This window comes from Poecilia formosa, unplaced genomic scaffold (assembly GCF_000485575.1).
Source record: "Poecilia formosa unplaced genomic scaffold, Poecilia_formosa-5.1.2 Scaffold43, whole genome shotgun sequence".
Lineage (NCBI taxonomy): Eukaryota > Metazoa > Chordata > Actinopteri > Cyprinodontiformes > Poeciliidae > Poecilia > Poecilia formosa.
The window spans coordinates 1,003,823-1,031,473 of NW_006799982.1; the positions used below are offsets into that span (position 1 = coordinate 1,003,823).

The 27,651-nt window shown below is 39.8% G+C and overlaps 1 protein-coding gene across 5 annotated transcripts in view; it reads right to left on the reverse strand.

Annotated features, from left to right (window-relative positions):
• plppr2b (phospholipid phosphatase related 2b) overlaps nt 1-21,287 on the reverse strand; it is a 51,971-nt gene extending 30,684 nt beyond the window's left edge. Inside the window, exons 1-3 of one of the 5 annotated variants that reach the window (XM_016671327.1) lie at nt 20,797-21,287; nt 15,608-15,718; nt 1,122-1,310 (exon numbers count right to left, since the gene is read on the reverse strand). In XM_016671327.1, coding sequence (XP_016526813.1) covers nt 1,122-1,310; nt 15,608-15,718 — 300 coding nt within the window. In that variant the 5' untranslated portion in view covers nt 20,797-21,287. Of the gene's footprint in view, nt 1-1,121; nt 1,742-15,607; nt 15,719-20,636; nt 20,658-20,796 lie in introns of those variants that run through there. The other 4 variants (XM_016671329.1, XM_007551637.2, XM_007551638.2 and 1 more) reach the window with 4 other exon arrangements.
• Nucleotides 21,288-27,651: the final 6,364 nt, after the last annotated feature.

Sequence of the window (27,651 nt, forward strand, 5' to 3'; positions counted from 1 at the left end):
TATTCTGACTCATACCCCTTACAGCTCAAACGCCGTATTTTATAATCCTCAGGAAACAAACTGTCAGACAGGATGAACATTTTGAAATCCACTTCAGACATAGTGCTTACTAAAGTCAATCAATAGCCTCGTATACTCTCATGACCCACCATGAGTCCTTATGACCCCTCTGTGATGTCACTGCCCTAGATGTTTACAATGCAAAGATTTTATTTTCACAAGAAAAGTTTAGATTTTTACAAAATCCTGTATTGTAAATGTATTTATTTATTTTTTGCTAATCCTCTTGTACTTTATTTATTATGTTTATAAAATTGTTGAAAAGCAAATACACCTTAGATTCTTTGCTTTATTGTGAGGCTCGGTGACAGTCATGTCGTAATGCCCAATAAAAACGCAAGACATCTAGACAGCCGAGGCCTGGGGGTCAAATTAACTCATGTAGGCGGCGCTCTGAACATGATGCAGAGCTATGTTTCATTACTTATCATTTCCTGTTAGAGGAGAGAAAGTGATGAAATTCCATTTATTAGCTTGAAACACCAATTACCGTGGCTGGTAAATGCTTAGTGATGGCAAAAAAGGAGAATTAAATCAGGTAAAATCAAGTGAATTAAATGTTCACCATGACCTACTTTTTAAAATTCTGCATCAGTGTTTAATTATTAAACAAACTTCCTGTGCATTTGTCGCATGTGAAGACGGCAAAAATGGTGCAAGTGAGCATTTTGTGAGCAAACACAGAAATCCTTTAAAACTAACGACTAGTTCGGTTCCTTTAGGACATTATTTGAAACAGGAACAGAGTCTATGCACAATGTAGCTGTCTCTGGTTGCTCTACGGAGGACAAATATAGTACCCGTTGCCATGGTTATGCCAGAGAACACATTGCCACAAACAGCTTTGAGCACCACGAGGACGCACACCTACACACCCCCCCGCCCCCACGACACTCTTTTCACCACGTGCAGATAAGCAGAAACCTGTTTATGACTAATTGTACTGAAGCAGGTAATGATTTCATCTGTTTGCATTAGATGAAAGATGAGCGCTTTTGGAGAAACTGCTGCCTTCCTTTTTTTTTTTTTTTTCCCCTTAAATAAGTTGCCGACCAACTCACCGTCACAGTGGGGATGGCGGTGACGAGGGAGTAGACCAGGACCGGCGGCGCCTTGCTGTAGTCCTCTGGTCCTGGGTATGGCTTTGAGTAGGCTTTGTCGAAACAGAAGAAGCCCTGGATGTGCACGGGGAACGTGTCCGTGTACTCAAAGTAATACGCCAACAGAACGGTCCCTGCCATGATCACCAGCTGGAAATAAAACATATTGGTAGCAGCGTCAGGACTGGGGAAAAGAGAGGGCAGCCAGAAAAAAAAAAGAAAAGAAAGAAAAGTAGGATTTTTTTTTCCTTCACAGAGCAAAATGACGGATGCTTCCTTAATGTGTAAAGTAAGCCATTTGTGTGAGGAGAGAGAGAGAGAGTGAGGAAAGAGGTTGAGAGGGAGGGAAGTAGATAGAGACGGAGGAAGATGGATAAGGAGGAAGCAAGAGAGGAGAAAAGAAAGCAGAGTGGGAGAGTGAGAGATCCCTTCAGCAGTGTCAGTGTTCAGAGTAGGAGGGGAGAGAAACAAACTGAGCTCGCTTGGGAAAAGAGGAAATAAAGCTCCATGCAGAAGCAAGAAAAGGGAATGAGAAAAGGATGAGGGGGGAGAAACAGATGGGTGAGCGACAGAAAAGAGGGGCAACGAACAGAGAGAATAACACAAGAAGAGCAACATATGCATGTGTGGATCTCTGCATAACTGAATTTATGGCTCTTCTGACATTTCTTATACTTCAGCTGCATGAAAAACACATGCGACGCGACTTCCATAACTGCTAAAAATTCAATCACAATCTTTCATTAGCAATTCATAACAGAGTGCATGGGTGAAAGGAGAGAGGAAGAGGAACGGTAAATATAGAAACCACAAAAAAAAAAAATGCACACATGCATTTCAGCACAGATGAGACAGATACACTGGTAATAATTAAACAGCGTACTCATGCTACTGTTCAACAACAAAAAAAAAGAACATCCAATCAGAATCCAAGCCTCTCTCATTCTATGACTGAAAACCTGTGGTTTGTGCAACATCCTGACAGTAACCTAAAACCAAAATATATTAAGAAAACAAGCACAGCAAAGCCAGCTGTTGATCAGTTTGACCTCCATCTGCAGCCTGGATATTTACGTGATGAGCTTGCTGCGAATTTGAAGGACAAATTTGTCGAGAGCAAAGCGTGAGGGGGCTTCTGAGGGCAGGCTGAGCTGGATTAAAGCTGCAGGGACACAACTCTTTGCTGTTTCAGCTGTTTGATGGCTGTTCGTAGCCATTCCTTCTCCAAAAGAGCAGACATGTATGCACTGTGGCCATAAAAACATGACATGTAAAATAACTAATACTAAAAACTGTAAACAGTACTTTCTAATTGAAAAGAGAGGATAATCTCTGCTGTGACCGAGTAAATACTGTCTCTGGATCCAAGAGTTAGGATAAAATGAAAGGTACTGCCATGAATAATGTAAAACTACGTGGTTGTAAAAGAAGTTAAAGAGAAAGAAAATAGAATTTGACTTTTTCTACGAATTGGCAAATACACAATAGGCTTTATCTATCAAAACCTGACGTAGATCTGGGTGCAGTAGTGATCAGAGAACAATGTTTCACATATGATTCATGAAATCATGAGCAAGCTGTGAAGCCTGGGGTACAAATAGGCAGGTGTTGATATATCTGGTGGCTGAAAACAGTTGTAATTTATAAGCCACACGGCACAGAATTTGAGACATGGATGTCGATTTCTTTTTTTTTTATATCTTACTGCTCAAACATAAATATGTTGACAGTCAGACTGCCAGGTCAGAAGTTGACCTGACAGTTCTCAGACCTAAATTAGTTCATAACGTCACAGAGCCTCAAATTAAACCTGACTGTCCAGCACAATATAGTGCAGAACAGGACAGGACAAACGGATGCCACACACCATCTGGGACGTGTTCAGCAGAGCTCCTCCAGCCGATCCAAGACTCAACCTTCTCCTCTTCAAGGAGACACTGCCGCCCTCGCCTCTTTTAACCTCTGCACTGATATGGCTTTAGTGGTTTATCACTTTAATGCCCTGGAGGACAAAGTCAACATAATAGTTATGCATGTTTTATGTACGAGACATCACGGAGCACTGATATTTCTTTTAAATCTGTTTATGGGATGTAATTTTAATCACACATACAGTCCAGATTCCTGCAGTAGCACCACGAGAACAGTCATCATTTTGAAAAATCCTCTGCTCACTCCGGAATCTAAAATGTTTTCTACTTCAGAAACTTTTTTTTTTCATGTGTCCTCCACTTTTCTTTTTTTCCATGTGTCCTCCACATATTAAACAGGAAAGCACACAGTTTTCATGTTTCCAGCTAAAGTCCTCAATATTTTAAATACTGCATTGATGTAGCGGCATGCAGTCTATGGGATGCGACTGCAATCAGCCTTCATTACCTTCAAAGTAAACTGTTGGAGAAAAATCACTCAGATATAATTCGCAGTATGCAAATTATGTAAATTTCAAGTTTAGGAAAAATTTGAGTTTTTCCTAAACTCATATCCAAGTGGACACAACCAAAAAACGAAGGAGAAAATAGCTGTCCTTCATGGATCCGTCCTGTCTCCGAACTCGATCAAGAGGCGCTTCAAGCGTCCATGTTGCTCTCTCAATGTCTGTCCAGGACTACAGCTAGCGCCGCTCTTCAGGGCTCCTCAGAGGGTTCGAGCAGCTGTGATGTGGAGCAAGTTTTGTTTTAACTGTCTTTGTTAAGGAAGGATAAGATGACCTCAGTCTCACTGCTTATCTGTGTGCTTTCTTTAGAGATGCTGAAATGTAGTGAGTGACTCCAAATGAACTGTAAACTAAAACAACGACCTGACAAATGCAGCTAATTGGGATTCAAGTTATCTTTTACCTGGGGTCCACAGTACAGCGAGCTTCACGCTCCAAGCACAGCACGGCCAGTCACAACCCTCCGTGCAGAAAAATTGCTTTGTTTGTTTCGTTTTTCTTTAATCTCATAGCACTTTGTTTGTGGTTTTGCATTTGATTGTGTGGGCGTGTTTCCATGTGCACTGAATTTGAGGATATCTGTTGGTATGTGGGTGCATTCCCATGTCTCATGAGGAACTCAGGCACAGGCGAGCTACGGTGAATGTTTCTCTCCATCATCCGGTCCTCTGTTCTGCCCAGGCTACAGAAGGCTTGAGGGAGGGAAGTGAGGAGAGGTGGGAGGACGAGAAAGATAGAACATCTACAATCACCCATTGAAGTTAAATATTTGAAGGCAACTGCTGAAACGCTCCTGAGAGATTTATTGTTTTACATTTTTACGTAAGGTTTTTGCCATACGCCGGTGTTAAAACGTCTCAATCAGCTGAATGTGCAGCACAACGCATGACTGGAAACAGACAGACAGACAGACCAGAGTGCTGCCTCTTAATGCAAAAACACGTCTCATCGTGGAAGGTGTTGAGAGGAAGAAAACTCAAAATTAGCTATTTTTACTACCAGTGAGGTGTTTATAAATGGAGTTAGAGGAAGCACAAAAGGTCTGAGAGCTCCTAGAAAACCGGATTTTCTACGGGTATGACGGCTGTCTAGTAAGTCTCTAAACAGCCGAAGTGGAAGTTGAGCTCATCACAGGAAGCACCATAGCTGCTCTGCTTTATCCTTTTCACATGCTGGAAGAGGAAATGTTCATAACCCTTTAAAAAATCTCAAAACGAACAAAAGGATCTTCTAAGACGACGATGAATGCACACATTCAGTGATATTCTTAGTAATGCTAGGTGCTCCAATTGTGCTAATCACTTATATAAAGATGCAGAAAACAGTTGACAATGCCAACTCTGATATAATATTGACTTAGTTTTAAAATAACACTAGAATCCCATTTGACTGCAGAGTTCTGTAACACTGACTTGTTTTTGAGTCACAAACGTGGTGTGAATAACAGAAATAAAGCCAGAACAACCTTTTGATTATAATGACCATGTTATTGTTAGCCTTAAGTACTCACTATTTAGCACAAATTTTTCCAACGCTTCCTTATTAAATATGGTGTTGAGTTGAATGTCATTTGAGGTTTTTGTGCAGCTCACTCTGCAGACACTGAAGGTTTTACTAAATATTCCTGAAGGTCAAAGCAACTTCAAGTTGATGGTTTCTAATTAGCATCAAGGCGACGCTGCAGTCTCCTTGGAATATTAATTTGCATAAATGGAGGCCTTCTGCAAACAGAAGGTAAGGGGATCAACACCATTATGCGTTTGTTCTTTGTTTGCGAGGACTTCCTTGAATTCCCAACTAAACATCTTGCCAGTATGACAAAAATTCCAAGAATAGTCGAAGTTGGACCAAGTTGCTTGCTAAGTTTTTGGATCTGATAAAAGCAGCACTTTGGTCAGAGGCTAAAACCTAGTGACTAATTAAAATGTTGTGAAATGACAGCAGATAATTAATATGATTCATTCCAAACCCTGTATTTATCCAGGTGGGCACATAGTTAGACCAGAAAAGAAGTATTTAGCAGTGCCAACTTTCTTTTTTTGCCTTAATCACAATTCCTGGTGTGAAGATCTTATCTGTCGTTTTCACTTTGTCCACGTTCTAAATTTTTTCATTTAAAAGGACATTTTTTATACTCATAGAATGAAACCAAACACACTAATACGTCCAGGTTTACCTCTCTTTTTTTAACCACCGTCAATTTGAAATTACAGGCACCATTTTAGCTATAAGCTCACCACTTTGTCTGCCATATTGTTCTCACAAAAACTCAACCCACATTTAATAAAGGCTCCCATTTTGATTTCTTCTCCTACCAGCAGTTTATACACATATTAATTAAGTCTGGCAGACATTTACACATGCCTCATGCTGCTTGATTGGATTTATTATCCTGCAAGTTGGTAATTAGCAGTTTAATAAATTCTGCTGAACTGTTGGGGGGGAATGCCTGTGATTGTTGTAAATGTGTAATGAAATAACAGATCAGGGGCCGAGTCAATTCTCTTCTTTGCAGAATTATGTTAAACCTGACTTTCAAATTTCCTAAATTCTTTCAGCAATGTAAGCTTTGAGAAACATGCAGATAATCATAAATGTTGCAGCTCAGCTGTTGCACAAAGTTCTTTTCATCTTCTCCCTGCTTGAGGTTCTCGGGTGTTTGGTTGAAAATGGATGAAATTAAATTTAAGGTTGTGTTATACAGTCAATGGCAGAGTCAGTTGGTAGAGCTGTTGCCTTGCAGCAAGAAGGTTCTGGGTTCGATTCCTGGCCCCGGTCTTTCTGCATGGAGTTTGCATGTTCTCCCTGTGCATGTGTGGGTTTTCTCCGGGTACTCCGGTTTCCTCCCACTATCCAAAAACATGACTGTCAGGTTAATTGGTCTCTCTAATTTGTCCTAAGGTGTGAGTGTGTGTGTGTCTGCATGGTTGTTTGTCCTGTGTGTCTCTGCGTTGCCCTGCGACAGACTGGCGACCTGTCCAGGGTGAACCCCGCTTCTCGCCTGGAACGTTAGCTGGAGATAGGCACCAGCAACCCTCCCGACCCCACTAAGGGACAAGGGCGTAAAGAAAATGGATGGATGGATGGTTATACAGTCAGCACAGATTCATCCATAGGAATGAACATAAGTATATAGAATGAGAAAGATTAATAAAAAGTCTTCCATTTCAGATGATCAGGCAGCCTAATAAAAGCTTGGAGCTAAAACCTCTGAAGTTGAAAAGCACCAAAAGGAAGAAATCATGTCACAGAAAGTGGAGAAAATCCACAGAAAGCCCTTGACTGAAGACGTAGAAAATAAAATGTGACAATAATAGAGCATTATGGGTAGGGGGGAAAAAAAAGCAAGGCGAAAATAGACTGGGCATCACTAATGTCTCCTGGGGCCAAACTGAGTTTGCACATGCAGTAAACGGTGCATGTCCACCTTTGGGCTGTGGGGAGCAGCCAGATGGCAGAGAAGTCAACTGATAAAGTCAAACATGTTTAAGGAGGGTGAGAAATTTGTGGACAGTGGCTGGTGTTGAGTTGACAGCACCCCGCTGGCGCATTACGAACGTCAGGATGAGCCAGACTCGGGCCGCTCTGTTGTCCTGCTAACAAAACCGGTGTGTTTATTGAATTAAAATAAAACGGTATGTCAATCTAATGTTTAAACCATGAACACAGATTTAACTTTTTATAGCGACCGACCAAATAAACATTAAGATGATGCATATTAATTACATATTAATTACTGGGGACTGGCTTTGTAGGGATCAATAACAATGAGCCTAAAATTGAATGCAAGTTTAAATATCTTCTCAAATCTTTCTAAAAGCTGGCATCAAGTGTTATCTCTAGTGTCAGGCTGGTTTTACAAGTTTTTATCGTTACTTCCCCTCTTGTCTTTGTCACAAAAATCTTCCCAAAATTAGCCTGAGACGAGGCGGCACCTCTCCCCCTGGTTTTCAAATCTGGTTTCCAGATGAGCTCACATAATTACTAGCTGGTGTGAACAGAGCATGTAAGTATTTGACAGCAGCTATGGTCTTAATTCTACATTTTTTAGCAAACAGGCTTAGACAGTGATGGTTGTTTTTTTTTATTTATTTATTTTTTAAATTGCATGCTGTGATATGTGAGTGAAAAGCTGTCTAATGCTGAGCATCAAAGTCATTACATTTGCCCCATATTCAATAGAAGAAACCACATGAGACTGCTGAGAAAAACAAGGGCAACACAAACTGAGCTTCATCAAATCAACACTGGTGATTACAATACATAGGCTTTACTGCCCCCTAGTGGCAGTGGATTGCATTCATAACAAGCTGAAAAAGAAAAGCAGATGAGACTGAAAGAAGCGAACTAAAGGGAGAGGTAGCGTACAAAATATATGACTGGGAGGCAATAAAGGGGAGCTGGAGGAAGATAAAAGATGGGTAAAACTGTTAAAGAGACATTAACTGATCACAATAAGCAGCAGAGCAAAGCTGAGTGTGCCACTGGGAAATAAATCTGAGGGTGCAGAAAAACATCAAGAGTGGCTGGAACAAATAAGGGCACATGAGAGACAGAAAGAGGGTGAGAAAAGCAATATGCCAAGCAACACAATGCAGGGGACGATGGCAATGGGGATGAGCAAAGAGTCACCCGTCTTATGGGCACAAACGCAAACTCTCTTCCTCCTTCACACCTCTGCCAGCTTCTTCTTCCCGTTTACTGAATCTGCTTTACCACCTTAACTCATTCACTTATTTTTTTATTTATTTTTTTTGTATCAGAAGAGTTTATTCTCCATTAGAAATGCACCCATTTGAATTCTGTGGCAAATGTCCAATCTTTCTTTTGGGTAAAGCTTTAATCTCTGGATACAGATTTCTCCGTAAGAACCGTAACATAAGCGTTAAACAGCATTCTGATTTCTTGTTTTTTACTGGCCTTTATTGTTTTAGCAGTGAAAAGCTATTTATGTTAAGCCGCTGTAATGCTGCTTCCCATCATGCTGTGTATCCTGGTGTTTTACAGAACACTTTACATGGAAAATCAGCACCTTCAAAACAGGGATCAGGGTTTTGAACCATTTCATGTAGGAAAAAAAAACAATTACTTGACACACCACACATTTCTAAAGGATTTTAGTTTATCAAAGAAAACCTTTCAGCGGCAGAGATATAATCTTTTTCCATTAGCAAGTTCACAATATTCTGTGTAACAAGCAGCACAGGCAGCAGAAAGAATCAATGTGTTGTTCTGAATCTTGTATTAGCATGAATCTTAGAAAGAAGCAGCAACACTGAGGGATGATTACATACCATCAAGTCAATTTTATTTTACAGACTCGCTGCAGAGTCGATCATATCTTTTTATTTCAGCAGAGATCATTTGACTTCGACTACACCTCAGGCGCAGGCACGTTCTTTTAATGCCTGCACATGAAAGGAGATTGTAGAATATTGTGATATATATGGGTTTCTCATGCCTATGTCTCTCTTTCTTAAACGAGATAACAGGTTGGAAGCTGCCCTGACTAACAGGTGTCAGAGAAACGGGCAGCTGCTATTCATGGAGTCTGAGAGGTAACGAGCTGAAAGTAGGAAATAATGTAAGAATGAACTGGTAAAGTTTCTTTGTGACGGTACGGATGCTGAAGAGGAAGAGGTATTTTAAAATGATCAATGTAAGAAATTCTAGTTAAGACAATGAGGATAGTTATTACACCGAGAAATGTATCGGCGTAATAACTATATTTAGGATGATCACAAACAGCTAAATTACCGTCCTGACAAGGTTTGTCACCTTCCCTGTGTGCAGTTAGTAGCTTTTAATAGTGCTCAAATTGATCAGAGCGAACTTTAAGAGACATGCGTAAACCTGAAGGTGCATTTTCAAATGACTTACCGGGTCATGATTCACAGATCGCTTGAAAATGACTGACATTTTCACGATTTTCTGAGTTTTGTGGGTTTGGCACAGACAATGTGGTTCAGATCAAAGATCTAAGAGTGTAAACAGACAAGAAATAAATCGCCTGAAGGCAATAGATGTACTGAGGAGGTGTTGAACCAAGAAGGGAATATGGATAAATGGCGCAAAATCCCACTTTATTGTTGGCAACTGTGGAGTAATGAAACCAATTCTTACATCAAACATACCACCCATCCAACAAGGTTGAAGTCGACCTGCCAATATTAGGTCTCAGATCCATAGCTATAGGTAGAAACAAACTTGTAAGCTCTGCAAACTGTCCTGCCAGGACTGAAGGAGTGAAACAGAGATATAACACACAGCCTGCTGGAGCAAGCAGAGCTGAGGCAGAAGAAGATCCTTCAGTGTCCAGCTTATATGAGAAAGATGCTGATCCACACAATCTGATTGAGATACTAATAAATATATTGTTGTAATATATCATAATATATTACTACAATTTGTCATGCAGCTTAACAAACAGTCGACCGTGCAAGGAAATGCTGCCGACAAGAAGAACCAATCAATTCACCACACACACGCAAACACACAGCAGTGTCATCTATCTCATACGCTACAGATGGTAACCATGACAATGTAGAATATCCATATTTTATATATATATATATATATATATATATATATATATATATATATAATATAAAATAAAAATGTAAACATTTATAGGGCAAAATGTATGAATTTTTGTGCAGTGCTCTGAAACTGTTTCTGTTGACTTAAGGAGCCTGACAGCGTGGTGGTAAAAGCCGTCTTTTAGTCCTTTGGTGCTAGCAGTCAGACTCTTGTACTGTCTGCCAGATGGCAATAGAAGTCTGTGTGCTGGATGACTGTGGTCCTAAATGACGCTGTGTGCCTTTCACAGACACTGGCTGCAGTAAACGTCCTGGATGGGAGACAGAGTGCGATGTGCCTCCTGCTTCCCTCTTCCAGCTGTGCCAGGAGCTTTTCCCACACCGCTCTGTCGTCCAGCTTTCCAGCACACTCTCTGCGCTACACCTGTAGAAGTTGGTGTTCATGCCAAGCAGCCTCACTATCCTCAGGAGATACATATTTCGAGGTTGCAACAGAATAACTTTGTTTTGAAGCACTTAATGCATCTGGACATCCTGCATGAGGATCACAGCCAGTTGAAGAAGAAATGAAAGAAATCACAGAAATATGATGTGATGGTGGAACATCTTAGGGGTGTCATTCACAAGAGCAAGGATTGCTCATCCTTGCTGTTGTGTTTATCAGGGAACTATGACCTAAAATGCCCTGATTTCCTGAGCCCAGGAAAACTCCAAAACAGATTGTATGTGGGACTTTCGTTTTACTGCCAAAATTTACTCTTGATCACAGCTGAGCGATGGAATATCAATGGATGAGAGAATCAAACGCTTTGTCCTTTGGCTCAGCTCCTTCTTCACCACAACATATCACAGTAACTCTCATATTGCTGAGGTTGAAGTCCTGATCTTTGAATCCACTTCAAGCCATCTCTTGAGATATGTGCTGTGGTGATGCTTTTATTTTTTTAGAAGTGACCGGGAAGCTGGTCAGGTTTGATGGTAAGATGGTTGGAGACAAAGTGCAATACTTGAAGGATCAAATCCATCCCCTGTATATGAACGCATTGAGCTCATTGTTGTGTGTTATCATCCATCTCACCTAAACATAAATAAATGCTAAATATAATACAGTGAATCATTAAGAATGGCATAACGCAAAACTCAATAAATCATATTATGTGGTGAAAATTCAAGGAATGTGTTTCTCTTTTAGGACTAATGTGCAGATAATATGCAAATTTGTTGTGCGTGAAAAGAGCTGGAAATCAAATGTGTGCTTAAAATTGTAAAATTACAAAGAAGAGAGAGATTATAATTGACTATAAAAGAGCTGAAGGATAACAGATGTGCCGAGAATCAACAGAGACGGCATAGGCTGTAAAGCTGAAATATGATTTGGTCTGATGCGCAGCAGTCTGTTTATTTTACAGAACTCACAAAGCCATGGGAGGAAGCAGCCAATGAGGCATGAGAAAGGATTGACGGCGAGGAAAGTCGACTTGTCTGAGCCAGCAGTTCAGACAGGAGTGAAGCTGGGAAGCCTGCATGCTGTGATCCGGGGGGCGGGGGGGGGTTATGATGCAATCAATGAGCGATTGATACGGTGTCTTACAACTGAAACTACAGATACCTCCCTGGAAACGTTGAGTCAAAACAGCAGAGTGAAAAACTCTCCCTTCACACCAAATTTGTCTTAAAGCTGACAATCTGTTGCTAAAGTACCCATACCTGTTGACTTTTTTCACATTAAAACCACAAACGTGGAACCAACACAAAGTAGCTAGTAATTTTGAAATGGAAAGAAATGTACAAAGTGTTGAATGCATCTGTATAGAGTTGAGGCCGAGGTGGAGCTTCACTTTCCAACAGGTTAACAACCTAAAATATTATAAATATGCTCTAGATTTTCATTTCATGAAACAGTGTTTATTTTTTGCTTTTTTTCCCCCTTTTTTCCATGTTTTATTGTATGATATGAAGTAAAGGTAAAATATGCTGAGGTTTTGTGGTTGTCATGTGACATCATATGAAAAAACTCCCAGGGTCTGAATACTTTTGCAGGGTATGTATGAGTGAGCTTTAGAACAGATTTTTACAGTCAGTCCGTCTGACCCTGACGACATCAACTTCTGAGCAAACGTCCTCCCACCCGGCTCGGTCAGGAGGCAGTCGTGTCAAAATGACTCTCTAAAGAGGAACGTCAGAAGCGGTGCCCGCATGAGGCCACACCAAGAGGGGAGGTGAGATGAGGATTCATCATCTTTCCAGATTGTTTTCTTTTTACTGTTGTCCTATATGTTAGACAAAAAGCACGCACTTCTAAATGAGAAATAATCACATTTTTCATCAGAAAAATTAAGCGTTCACTCAGGGACAGAAGATAAAGACATGAAACAGAGACGATCAGAGTCAGATAGTGCAGACAAGAGCTCAGATAACCGGAGTGATGAAATGTCTTCAGGACAGATTGAGGGACAGGAAAATGATCATCAAGCAGATACAAAGATAAAGGGCGAGGGACACAGTGTGAGCAGTAGAGAACCAGATTGTATTGATAAAGACGGAACGAGAAAAGGAATCATCATCAAGATGGCAAGAGAGGAGCAGGAATCACACGGGGCATTTGAATAGAAAAGAAATAGATAATGAGATGCTAATGTAGCAACAAAGGACAGAGTGCCCTCCGGGGGGAGCTGTGCAACAGCAGGCGGCTTCTGTATGAAAACAGATGAAGAGGGGAGAATTTAATTTTAAAAATGCCCTTTATTAAACCACCACAATGCGTGCGACTACCAGGTGATTAAAGTCAAGCCAGATTCACATCATCCCACCTCTGGCTGCATCTGAGCTAACGCAAACAGAGGCAGAAGCCTCCAAGAAGGATGAGAAAATGGGAAGAAATTCCCATCCTGGGTTTGAATTTCTGTGGCGTGAGGTGAGCACACGAACGGGGGTCCGCTGAGGACAAAATCTACGTTAATGAGACACAAATCCAAAGATGGAGCTAAAAAGAAACATCTGGGAAAAAAAGGGGGAGGAAGGAGGCTCAAGAGAAATCATGAAGCTGGACAGAAGCACTGAGGAGCAGGGAGAGGTTATGATGGAAGACGGGCTTGAGTGGGCGGAGGAAGTGATGAGATTTTATGTAAAATCTAAATGGAGAGATCTGGTGCAAATGATGTAATTACTCAAGTGAATGAGTGTTAAAGAAAAGTGATGCCAAGAACTTGCATGAGGAGAGCGCCTGTGAACGGCTCCGGAGAGCATCAAAGAGAATACTGTAGGAGGGGAGGGGTAAATATATGCAAAGCTATGAGTAATTGTAAATTTGTGCAATAAAAATCCCCCCACCCCCCAACCCCTGAATCGCTGCGCCGAGTGGTTTTATGTTGGAAGAGTGTAACAGTAGTGGTTTGTCTGAACCGTTGAAAAGCAACCGTATGACCGAATGAGCTCCAACAGACAAAAGAACAACAGGGCCGAAAGAGGTTCTTCTAAAGATCTTTTTCAAGAGCAGGCTGTCGCTGCAGCTGCAGCTGAAGCTGAACTCAGTTACAAAAAAAAAAAAAAAAAAAAAAAAAAAAGATCAAACGTGAAATGAGACGAGATTTTCAACAACATCAGAAGTTTGGGCTTTTATCTCAAAAGTTTTCTCAACCAATCTTTTGCTTTTCCTAGCCTGCAGGAATTTTTATTTTATTTTTTTTTTTATCTTCAGTATGAAAGTCCAAGCTTTTCACAATTATAGCGCTTTAAGAAAGTATTCATACTTCCCATGTGCAGCCACAAACTTTGATTTATTTTCCGGAGATTTTACAAGATAGAACAACTAAGTAAGTAGTGCATAATTAATCAATGCGAGTGAAGCGACACATAATGTTTGTTAAAAATTATTTCCATGGAAAATAAAGAGACAGTGTAAGCCTCGGTCACATTTATTCTAACAACTCAAAATAAAATCCAGTGCAGCTAACAACCTTCAGAAGCCACATAATATCTGTGAAGGACTCAGGTGCACCACACAGCCCAAAGATAAAGCTGTGGTAAAGTTGTAAGAGTTAAGTTAAAATTCAACATCCCAATATTTGAGTATCTCACATTGTGATGTTCAAGCTGCCATAATTGAGGAAAATTATCAGTCATAAACCAACCAAAATGTTTTTGGCCTGCACGCAACTGTGTGTCGGAGAAACCTCTGCACATCACCCTCAACACACAATTCTCAATGTGAGATACGGCGGTGGCAGCATCATGCAGTGGGGATGCTTTTGTTTGGCAGGGAAAGTTAGACTGGTTAGAGTTAAAGGGAAGATGGATGGAGATAAATAAAGGACCAAAAAAGCAGTTAGATGCAGGAGGGCAAAGGTTAACTTTTCAGCAGGACAACCCTGAACATGCATAGCTAGAAAAGAGCAGTTCAGATCAAAGCATACCCATGTGAATAGTAAAATGAAATAGAGTGTAAAGTCTAGACATCAAAATGCAATGGAGAATCTGTGGAAAAGCTTGAAAAATCTCCAGACAAACTGAGTTTGACCTGTTTTACAAAGGCGAATGGGCAAGAAAATTCAGTTTTTAGAAGTGTAAAGCCAGTAGAGACAAACCCATAAAGAGCTTTATTTCCTAAATATAATTCACCTTCCACTTTGCAGATATGCACTATTTTGTGTTGATCTTCTACAAAAATATCCCAATAAAATTCAATAAAGTTTGATTTTGTAACGTGGCAAGAGTTAAAAAATACAAAAGGGAGATGATGGCATTAGCTCTGCACATTTGCATGCTCATTAACCTTTCTGCAACACTGTAATTGCATTGCCTGTTGTAGACTTTAAACAACAGCAGCAAAAAGCTAAGTCAACGCTACCTACTATCATTGCTGCAGTTCACACAACTTGCAGCATGGGATGGCCAAATTGGGTTTCCCTTCTTAATTAGAGCAATAAATTTGGAAATATTAGCAAAGGCCACAAGGGCTGCGCCAGGTCATTAAGGGATTACACAGAGAAATGAAGAGCCGTAGGAAGAGGGGGAGAGAGAGGAGCAGGAAATGATGAGCGAAGAAAGCTTTGGAGAGGACTTCCACGATAGATCCCTTCACCATCCTTTTAACGTTATCACCAAGTGATTCATGGGCTGAGGATAATTACCCATTTGTGTTAATTCATCCAAATCAATCACTCTTTTTTGGAGTCAGTGAACTGAAAACAGAGCCTGCCATCTGATTTCTGCAGCTGACAGTCATTCGTGTTAATCTGCCATGAGAAAAGCATCAAAGGCTGAGCGATAGAGATGCAAGCAGAGAACATTCGCATGATGGAAAATGTTCTTTTTCATGCTCATTAGCGTGCTTTATGGCACTTCATCCTCCTGGATGTTTCCACAACTATACCAAAGAACCCGGCAGTTTTAACTTGATTCTCTGTCACAACCCTAACGGATGTTGTGTCTGTTGAACCAGATCACTGTGGGAAATATTATTTCCAGCTCACCTCCACGAAGAGGAAACAGGGCACGATGTAGGTGCTGGTTTTCAACTGGCCTCTGTCTGCGGTAAGGTTCATCACGGGCCTCCTCTGCGATGGTCGCTGACTGTCAATCATCTGTAGGAGATAAAAGTTCATTGTAACGTTTTTGTCTATCACATGTATTCATCTTTGTTTAAAATAAAAAAAATATAACTCATATCCATGCAATAAAAGCATAGTTAAAACTGAAGTCATGATTCTCAGAAAAGGTTCAGTCTCTGCCTTAAATGCAGAAGTTTCAAGTATCTTTTTCATGAGTGACGGCAGGATGGAGCAGGTGGGTAGAACGGTACCTTCTCTGCAGCAATATCTCACTGGCATGAAAAAGTCTTGGGTTCCCCTAGTATCAGTTGCATATTGGCACTGGGAAAAGGAATGTGTTTTCTTCTGGTAAGTGATATCTCTACAAAACCATTTTTGACAACAGATGGATGAATTTATGAATACATTGACTCAGAGTCACATTCCTCTTGTTTTATTCCTTGCTTAACAGAGCTATTTATTCTCCCAAATATTGAGACAAATTCAAAAGTACAAGGGAAGGTGTTTTGTTGCTTTGGGCAATTTGCTTGGCTCCTTAATCTGTGATGTCTTCACATCAGCCTGGGATCTCTTCCTCTGCTGTGCTGACCCACAGGCGTCAGAAACGCTTTGGTTGAGGCAGAGGATGTGGAAACTGGGTTCCTGACGATGCCTCACTACTTCTAGCGCTCACTTCATTTTCATTGGATATCAATCTATTGCTCTTCATAAAAAGTGATGAAAATCGTCACTTCAACATGTGAAACAGCCACCAGTAGAATTCAAATCCTTCATTTATAACCAGAATGTCAATAAAATTGTTAAACATGATGCTAAGACATAAACAAAATGCTCTGAAAAATTACATGCAAGTTATTACTTTAGATTTATTTTAATTTGAGTCGTCATATTTTCCTTACAGTGAATATATTCCTATTGCTGAAGTTTTAAACATTTTGATGCCTTTTACAGATTACTGGAAATAACTGCAATTTATGTCTAATCTAATATGTTTTTCTGTCTATTTTCTTAAGTATTTTTGTGAAACTGCTTTATTTTAAATTTCTGCAACATATTCTACCTCAGTTCTTTTGATCATGCATGATATGAAGAAAAATAATGATCACCATTATATATTGTGCTAACAAAATATATGAAGTTTTAGTGAAATCCTCCATCCCTCAAGCCAGTTTTGCCTTTTCTCAAATGTCTGCTTATTTCATCAAAACTGTATCTTTGACTTCGAAGCATGAGATTCAGACTGTAGCATTCTTGTAATGCTTTGATTTTCTTTCTGCTTTAAATAATTGAAACATTTGTAAAATCCTGTGGATAATTAAAATGATTTTTTTTAAAAACTACGATTGCAGGCACTTTACCAGATAAAGGACGCCTTTCTGAGGATTTACAGAAATGGCACCAGTTACAGAGGATCAAGCCTTTACAGTGAACAAAAGAAGCAGGATGTATCTAACTAGCATATTGAGGACAATTTGAGCGTTGAATAATGTAGCAACCATGCACTCATAAATCTAGATTTCCGATAGCCTCCGTGCCCCGCATTTCTGCATATAATCCTTTCTGAGTATAAACGGGGAATCCTTTCTCTACCCACCGTGAGTAAAAGGTATGAAAAAAACAATTTTTTATGCAAACGCACACCTACGCTTTTTGCTACACACACATTTGCAGATGTGCAAAAACGCACACAGTGGCACATCCTGCATGATACATCAAAAAACAAAAAAAAAACACTCAGGTATACAGGCGCAAACACACAAACCAAACAGGGAGGAAATGGAAGAATGGAGGAGGAGGAGGAAATGAGGCCGATAGGAGGAGAACTAGAGTGGAAACAGAGGAGTGATGATCAAAAACAAAAGCCTGACAGAAAGAGATAAAAAAAAGAGACAAAGTCATGGTGCAGATGTTTGGAGACAGAAGTGTGGATGGTGAGGTAAAAAGCAAGCAAATTCAGCAATGGGAAATAATTCTGATAGTTGGATAACAGGTAGAAAGAAAAGAATAAAGCCTCATCTGACAAAGACAAAAGGAGAGAAAAGAGGAGAAGGAGCAGAGCGTTAGAGTAAGAGCTCATGAGAAGCTTTGGGGTTTCTGGCATGCAAATCATCGCACTCGCGCTAAATAATGTCAGCCTCGTTATATGCGGAAAATCTCAAAAGGCATTCAGATCATACGTCTTTGATTAAAGCGGCAAAAACATTTTGTTAGGAGTTGGGAACTTTCTAATCTGCCTGTTATTGCTCATAAAGAGAAAACAAAAAACACCAATCCTCTGTATATAATTTATTCATTTTAGGACCAGCTGGTTTTTCTCTGCAGATATCACGCTTATTCCCTCATCTCCTTGGCAACAATTATCTCCCTAACTTTATAGCGCCTCATCAGCCCTTTCCTCAATCAGCGGTTGTTACAGCAGAAGTGGAGAGTGCTCCACTTCACAAGGTTGGACGGGATCCATGCTTGTATTTCCGCCCTGAATGAATAATGAAGAATAATAGATAAAAGGCGAGTCCTTCAGTCCTGTCCAAACAGGCCCTGAGAATTCATTATGAAAATGATAATAAATGTAAAAGCACACAAATCAGTAAAACATGATCAAATATTAATAAAATGTATAATCTGTGCATTAACAAAGCAAGAATTAAAAATGCAATAGACTGAAAAAAAAAACATTTCACAAAGATCTCCTCACATCTGAAGCCGTTTAATCCATTGACACAAAAACAAGGCTTTCTTTTTAATCAAAGTTCAACAGGCTTTTTTTTTTTTAACTAAAATGAGATTCAAAGATTACTAATTTATACTTTGCACTGAGAAATATATCACATTGATCTTGCAAGCTCAGCACTATCTATGCATACATATATAGATCTGAACAGTCCCTAAACTTGAAATATTAACAAATTTAGGACTAATTAAATGAATAAGCCAATAAATGTGTTAGTAATTCAAGTATCTTTTAATATAATAAGTCTCCTTGGTAATTTGGGGTTAACAAAGCTTGGAATGCAGACAGCCGGACATGCATCTGAGAAATAGTGTTACATTGTCTCTTAGATGCAGTTGAAGAAGAGAGGCAGAGAGAAATCAGCCGGTGGCAGGAATGGCCAACAGGGCGAAGAAACGTTCAAATCTGATGTTTTCCTCATCAGGGAAACATCAGGACTGCCTAAGTGCTGGAACTCTTAGTTGTGGAAACTGTTAGTACATAACTTAAAGCCCAGAAAATGAATCTTTTTACAATGAAAATGATAATTTTTTTGTTCAGGGTGAATGAGACTTGGACGTGTAATGGTCATTTCACCCCTCCACCATTTTGTCGTTTTGTAGCAGATACCAAATTGAGTCACCTTCCAAAGGATACCCACTAGTATCCAAATTAGGGATGTTTTGTTAAACTGGCCAATGGTCTGCCAACCAAAAGCCAACTTCAACAGATAACAGGAAGGCTAAGCATTGCACATCAACTTTGTGGTTTCATTGTTTGAAGCCCTGAAACCAGGAAATAGAGCACATCACCCCAGTTCTAAAGTCCTTACCCTTACTCCCTGTAGCTCAGAGTGTAGACTTTCAAATACATTTTGTTATTTTATAAATCACTCAGTGGTATAGCAACAAGATACGTCAAAGACCTGTTGTTGTATCAAGCTTCCAGCCACGTCTTCTGATTCAAGTCCATTAGTCATTCCCAAAACCAGAACCAAACATGGAGACGCAGCATTCAGTTGTTGTGCTCTACTAATCTGGAACAAACTTCCAGAAAACTGAAAAAAAGCTGAAACACTGAGTTCCTTTAAATCAAGACTAACAACCCATCCTTTTAGAGTTGCCTATGAGTCATAAAAGCTTGGGTATTGATCAGTATATTTAATGTATATTTGCTCGGTGATTTTGATGATGGTATTTGATAAAATGTAATGTTTATTCGTTGTTTACGAATGCTTAATGGTGTAAAGCATTTTGAACTGCCTTGTTGCTGAAATGTGCTGTACAAATAAACTTGACGTGGTTATTAAGGAACAGACTGGATTTGGACATTTTGCAGCTTTATGAAATGCCTTTGCCTTCTGTAGAAAATACAAACCGAGATCTCTGTTTCATGTCGGTATAACTGTTCTAGTCGTTAATAGAAAATGGCAAAAGCAGATGAAAATGTTAATTCTGTAATCATTTAGTTTTTAATTTAAAGGGAAGCATACATTTCTAATACCATAAAACTTCTAATAGGACAAAAGACTTTCAATTAACGTTGCTGTAGTCCCCAGAAAGGCTAAAATTGTTATTTAAAAAAAAACAAAAAAACACTCTGATCAGTGCTTCTGTACCATTAAAAATGCTCAAACCCAAAAAAATATTCAGTGAACACTGCAACAACATCACTGCATATACATTACGTAGGTTGAAATATAAGCTCTTGTTGTAAAGTGCGAACCGTTTTCAAAGAGAAACAGGATTCAAAGCTCCACAATCCACAAAGAGCACACTGTAATATTTATGTCATAAATATAAAAGAATTGTATCCATACATGCACACGCTCACACAGGCAGCGTGCTGTACATACAGTGTTTGGGAAGATCTTTTATGTACTGCTTTTCCAAAGCTGTGAGAAGCAATAAGGCAAAAGGCTGGCATGACTGATTCTCCATGCTGTTCACTATTATGTGCATCTTTAAGCCCTTTACTGGTACCACGACAACAAAAGGCTAAAAACCTCACTGGCACACACTCAGTGATTCATAAACGCACACACATTTATGCTCACGCTAAGGTTTTCTCCTACTTCTTACACTGAAAAAGTGACTATTATTCAGGGACTCATTGCATGCCGATTTGGGTATTAGTAAAGCAAGCAGCCACACGGTTGGTACTTTTTTTAGAGTATGTGAGTGTGTGTGTGTGTGTGTGTGTGTGTGTGTGTGTGTGCAGCTGAGCATCCCTGTGACCCACATTGTTGAACCTCAGGAGCAGCACAGCAGGAATTCCATCTGTAGGAGGACGTCTTCCACTCCTCTCTTTACCTTTCTCGTCTGCTCGCTCAAACACACACACGCACACACGCAGTTTTCCAAACAAACCAGGTTTAGCAAGTGGTTCGAAAAAGTCTCACCTTCTGTCTCTGTGTGTTGGAAGCAGTGCTGCTGAACAGTGGCCGCTGCCTCTAGAAGTCTAAGGGGATTTTGCTTCTGCAGCGAAGTCGCATCGTGTGGTCTGGATGTGGTCTCAGCTCCGATCTCTCTCTTTCTCCTCTTTTCGTCTCTTTCAAAGCACAGCCGCCCCTCACTTCCGCTGCTCCGCCACTTATAAGCCTTTCGGCACTAAGTGTGAATAGAGAGAGATAGAGAGCCTGCCCACTGCCAGGCACTCAGCCTGCAGCCAGACTGGTCTATATCTGTCTGCTCTCTGCTGCTGGGTCGGCAAGCTAAATGTGATGATCTTCAACAGCACTTCCAGGCTAATTAGTCAAGTGACGAGATCCACGGACTCAGTGAGGGAGCCTGCTCAGTGCAGTTGCCGGTGGATACGGGGAGAGGAGGAGAACGTGTGTGTGAGAGCATCTGCATCTGCGTGTGGGAAAGAAAGAGCGGAGGGAAAAAACAGTGGGAAGAGGGAATTTAAGAAAGAGAGAGAGAGAGAGATGAGAGCAAAAATGAGAATGTGTGTGTGGTAGTCAGAGGCTGAAGCAACACTGTGGCTAAAATGGTAGACATCATGCATTTTAGTACCCCTGGAAACCACTTTGACAAAAAAAAGGGAGACACACTCTGAGCGTAAAAGTACTGGTTGTGTGTGTGTGCATGTGTGTGATTATGGCTGGAGAGCCAGGAGAGAAATGCAGCTGAATTTCCCAATGGTAGTCAGTGTTGTGTGCTTCTACGGCTTTTTTTGAGCACCTTGCCTTATACAGAGTGAGCTCAGGTGATCTGGGACCTCAATTCTGAACAGCCTGAAGTAGGGTTAATGATGTATTGTCAAGCAGAAAAGTGGGATGCAACCCACACATGTCCCTATGTAGGTCACAGGCCTTCTGGTCGCAAGCTCACCAGGAGGATTTAGAGGTTGTTGTTGTTTTTTTGTGTTTTTTTTTTCCACATGCAGGTATGTGCATTACTTAATGATTTTGGGTTGCATTAAATAAATTACGCCTAAATCAGTGGCAAACTGAAGGCAGTCAGAGTTTTCATGAGAAATGCATGTTTCTGTGAGGGTGAGTCTTTTAGTAAATGTTTAAACATGCATGCACAGTGCACTGCAAGGGACTGGGACATCCACTGAAGGCACTGAGGCAAAGGCTAAATTCACTTTGGACTTCAACCCTGTTTACAGAAAAAATAAAAAATAGGAGTTCCACTTTGACATAGTGGCTCTGCATAGGTTTTCATAACCCTTGAAATTTTGCAATTTATTTCAAAAACTTCTATGAATACTACTGGGAATTTATATAACAGACCAACAGTGGAATTTTTTCAAATAAAAATCTGAAAAGTGTGGGATCCCCTTGTATAACTCATCTTTTGAATAAAATCAACAATTTAAAATGAGAGTTAGATTACAAAACAATATTGACTATTTCAGAGAGCATTAATTAATCTTTCAAGAGCATAATATTGTGGCATATCTGTAAACTTACAAAGACATATCCGTCCATCTAGAAAGACGGACCAAGCAGGGGGAGCATTAATGAAAGAGATTGTAAAGAATCAGTCGAAAGACCAATTGTAACCCTAGAGGAGCTGCATAGAGCCAAAGGTCACCTGGGAAAAACTGTGGACAGTTTCTTCATCTTGTCTTTCTTCCATCCTGGGAAGAAAGACAAGAAGAAAGTCAATGTGAAAATAAATTTAAAAAAAGCCAGAGGACGTGTAGGAAACAGCAAACATGTTATAGAAGGAGTGCTCTACTAAGATGAGACAAGAACTGACTTATCTTATGTATGCATGCAAAACACTGCAGTCTCTGTGTGTGTATGTGTTGTGGCACTAAAACTGTCACCCCTAATTACCATGCCTATAGTAAAGTGGTAAAGTAAGGGGGTGGCTGCGTCACACTTTACAAATGTTTTTTTTTGTTGTTGTTTTTTTTTCACTTGGGGTAGGGAAGCTTATCGAACTTGGAAGACAAACAAAGTTAAATTCAGTAATCCTGGAAGAAAAACTGCAAAGGATTTCAGACTAGAGGATCACCTTCCAGCAGGACAAAAACACCAAAACACAGCAACGACTCCAATGAAATGTCATAGCTCAAACCACATTCATGCATTACAATGGCCTAGTCAAAGTCCAGGCCTAAATTCAACTGAGAATTTGTGACAAGACTGAAAACTGATGTTCCCAGAGGATCTTAATCCTGACTAACTGATTAAGTTTGGTTTATTTTACAATGAGCAAAAATGTTAAAATCAAGATGTGTAAAGCTAGTAGAGACATACCCAAAAAGGCTTGCAGCTATGTAACATTTGTTCTATTTTTATTATGGAATAAATATTACAAACCACAAATTATTTTCCTTCCATTACACAACTCTGCACTACACTGCGTCAATAATTTGTCACTCTTGGGAAGCCAACGTTACCTCCCCAACATTTATGACAGTTCAGTGTCTTTGAAACTTATTATCAGACGACATCGTTGAGGGAGATAAAAGCTCAGAAATGGGACCGTGTCTGGCATTGTTCTCGATGAAACTACATTTCAAAACCCGTCACAGTTTCCTACAATGTAAGGAACCAGCTGCCCACCCTTCTTCTCCACTCAAACAAATCACTCACAGCTGGAGAGGGACCGTGGACCACTCATGGCAAAGTGGCTTTTCTCTCCCACCCGAGCATTATGGATAAAATCACGTGGTGTCACTGATGTCATAGTTCCCATGGAAACCTGCTGCATTCAAGAACAGTAGTATCAAATGGGGGGACGCGCGTATGCAGAAATACCCACACATTTAAAAGCACACAGACAACGCAGATGAGACAAGCGCTGGTGATAAGTGGCGTTGCAGGCAAATCACTGAGTTCAGAAGCCTGGGTGAGAAACGCACATGCACGCACGCAGAACTGGGTCAAAATAAAACTTCATCTAATTATCCTCTTTCACCGCTATCTGAAGTGGAAGGAGAAGGAGAAGAAGACATAATAAGTAATGTCTACTAATCAGTCCTTAACAAATGACACAAACAACTTTCCACAAATGTGAAAGTTGCTGCAAGCTCGTAGAAATGACTGCATGGTGCTAATTAGCTTCATTAATATCTGTCTATTACAGCCTCCCGTTTGCTTTATTAAGACCATTCCTTTAACTCAAGCTCTGCAGGTATGCAGCTTTTCTCCCCCTTGCATGAGTTAAGAATGAGCAGCGAATAATTTTGATTATGTATTTCTGGTCTTACTACTCATAGGGCGAAGTACATTTGATGGTTCTGTTCGTTAAAAGAAATAAAAAGAGAAGAATTGTCAAAGATAAGGACAAAATAATAGAGAGGCTCTGTGCACATAAGCAAACTTCAAATACTGAGAACAAGTCTAATGCAGCAGAGGGTTTGGATTCACAAACATCCACATAAGGAATACACCTGTGCTCCCCTGGGAATGTTTTCCACACAGCTTCCCCCTTTTTGCCAATAGCAATAACTTGATGCTTTCTTGTTAGCCCAAATCACAAAAAACGCATAATTAAAAAAAAAAAAACCTGAACAAAGGATCTGTTAAATGACCTACCATTTTCAGACGTACAAAAGTATAATAGTCACATTCAGTTTTGCTGAGTATTACATTTTTAACATCAAAGCCATCGACAGAGGATATTGTCCAAATCAAATACATTCAGCTTGCATTATTTTTACAATGTACATTGCTGTTCAATGTACATTGCTGTTCAATGTACATTGCCTGGCCAAAAAGAAAGAAAGTGGCCCTAAGCAAATAAGTGCTACCCTACTGGATAATTACTGTCTGGGCAATTTTTATTTATTTATTTTTTAATCCCCAGCTGATGCAATGACTACTTGTCAAAACCGTTATGTTTTAGCACATGACTCCTCTCCCCAACTAATCAATGTACAAGTAAAACATTTTAAATCTGCATTTTGAATTTACTCAGCTTATCTTTGTTTGATGAGTTGTCCTGAAACATTCGAGGGAAGGGGCAGAAACTTTTTTTACAGCACGATACAACATTAAACCTGTCACTGTTAAGAAACAGTGATGTCATAAATAACATTGTCTCTAAATAAAAGCCCCTTGAACCCACTCCAGCCAGTCTCTCCTCCTGTGTGTGCTGCATTCACATGAACACAAACGGGACTCTTAACGCCACGCTGCACGTGCATACCTCTGCAGACAAAGAGCGGTGTTCAGAAGGTGCTGGTACTTGTACACATGAATACTCCTGTACAAAAGCCCATAGACCGCATTGTAAGGGAAAGCTTGGTATACTACCAAATGCCTCCCTTTGTAAACACACACACACACACGCACATACACACACGATTATTTCCATGTTGTAAGAATAATACAGTAAGATATGTGCTTGTGTACTCCCACCGGCTGGCTGCTCATGTAAAGACTCTCCCTTGTCTTGGGGAATCAGAAGTAGGCCGAGTCTTTGGATGTGCTCATTTCAGATACTATCGCTGTGGATCACAGCCAAGGACATTTTAGCTTCAAATTGCCAAGCTTGGGACTTTCAGACATAAAGAATTAATCAGATTTTCAGCTAAATGGGATTACAGAAGTAGACACAGCGCAGGTCAGCTAAGCTGTGTTTCATGTGCCTTAAATACTGAGCATCTCTAAAGAACTTTTTTCCTTTGGTATTTTAAGGGTTCATGCTCGGCTCTACATCTGGCCAAATTAAAACAAAACAAAACAAAAAAAAAAGCTGTTCATGGTGATAAAATGAGGCTCAAGCATAGTGTAGTATAAATGAAATATGAGTAAGCTGTGGTAAAAGATAAATTAAAATTGATTGACCCAGTTTTTTTTTTGTTTTTTTTTATTGAGACATGGCACATAGTTCCCTCCTGCCCCCCATCATCCTATGATTCATGGACAAAAGGAAGAGCCTACTAATCTCTTAATGGTCGCCCTAGGTGTAATGCGACAAAAAGTAACAATTTTCTTAACAGCCGGTTTAACAATAAATAAGCTAAATCAAAAGAAAAATGATCCTTTTGCAACCAGTCTGAGTAAACATTGCAGTCCATCTTAAACGTAGGCTGTAATCACCTAAGGATGTGGAGATTATATGTAGGTGTTTTGAAAAAGGCTTCAATTAACTTAAAATAAACCGTTTGGGATGAAGAAACTTTGCTTGTATATAAGAGGGAACTGAACGGTCTGGAACTTGAATTCATACAAGTTACCGTGGGTTTCTACACTAATGTTAAGAAAAGTACATTTCTTGCAAATAAATCTAAAAGATGTTACCTCTAAGCAAAATTCAGCCCAACCAATTACCGTCACAAGTTAAGGGAAATAGATATTTTTTTCAAGGTATTGAACGTGACAAGACTTTCCTGGGATTTTTCCACATGTTCTGATGTGTCAAACAATTACGTTTATATCAAATAGAAATTTGAATAATAAAATTGTGTTCTAACTTTTTCTACAGTTTTTTATAAAATATAAAAATATACATGTCTCTAACCAATAGAGGTGAAATATCTGCAATCACCTCTGAACTATCTCCAGAGTATTTAAGGGAAGGGCTGTACCTAAAATGGCTCTCAGTTAGCAAAACATTGTGTGAGTAGGCGTACGTCAGCCTTTCTTCTCCAACTGTGAGTCAACGTGAAGGGGAATTCTGCTGCTTGTGCTTTTCTTTTGACCTGCATGGTGCTTGTTCAGACACATAGTATTTATCAGCAGAATAACAGTCATCAGTAAACTGCTATGCTCACTGCGCTGTAAAGAAAACAGCACACCGAGAGCGCCAGCTTTTCCACAACAAACCTGTTGCATCATGACCCGACTCGACTCTTGGTCATTATCAACTGACGTTCCATCACACTCCCCGTCTTGCATTTCCAGGCGTAAAAGCACATCTCCGGCAGACGTTTTCCCACTCTGAATTACCTCCGACAAAGCAAAATTGGAGCAGAGGCCCAGACAAAGCTGTCCACTACTTTTCCTGAATCTCTGTCTTTCTGCCTGCAGCCAAAACAACAAAAAAAAAATATATATATACATATATATATAATAAACAGAAGAATTTAGCTTTTCATATTTGACATGCTGCAAAATCTCTCATACAATTAAGAGTTTAAGAGTTTTCTAAATACGTATATTAAACAGATGCATTGTTTCACGAAGTCATAAAAGTAAAATCACTTATACGGCAGTGTTTCCTTGGAGGGTTATTCAAAGTCTGTTGCTTAATCTCATCTTATAAAATAATAACCCAAACATGCATTGATAGCACACATCATCATAACAACAATCTAAAGTTTTATTACAGACCGGCACCTAATCATCCTACTACTGCATGCTCTTTCACTTTACTGTCTCTGGCAGTTGTTGCACTGTTTTCAGCGCCACTATTATTCAATCCACGTGAAACAAATGGAAGACAAACTTACTATGCGTTGCAAAATGTTCATATCCATTTATCTTTATCTCTTGCTGTACTCACAAACTTTATTGCATTTTATTGGGATTTAATGTAACAGACACCTGCAACAATTAGGGAACAGAAGTCAGCTAATTAGTAAAAAGAGTTCACCGAAACTGACAGACAGAGCAAGCAGAGCATTAATCAGAGGAGCAGCCAAGGTGGCATTGGTAACTCTGGAGGAGCTGCACAGCTCAATAACTCGAGAGGGAGAATCTGTCGGCAACTCTGAAATGGTGGCATCATTTTTAAATTTATGTTAAAAGTGTTTGTAGTTATTATATTGTATGTTGTAACATTTTTTTCCCTTTTTTATAATGTTTGTATCTATATTCATAAGGCAATCCAAAGTGCTTCAC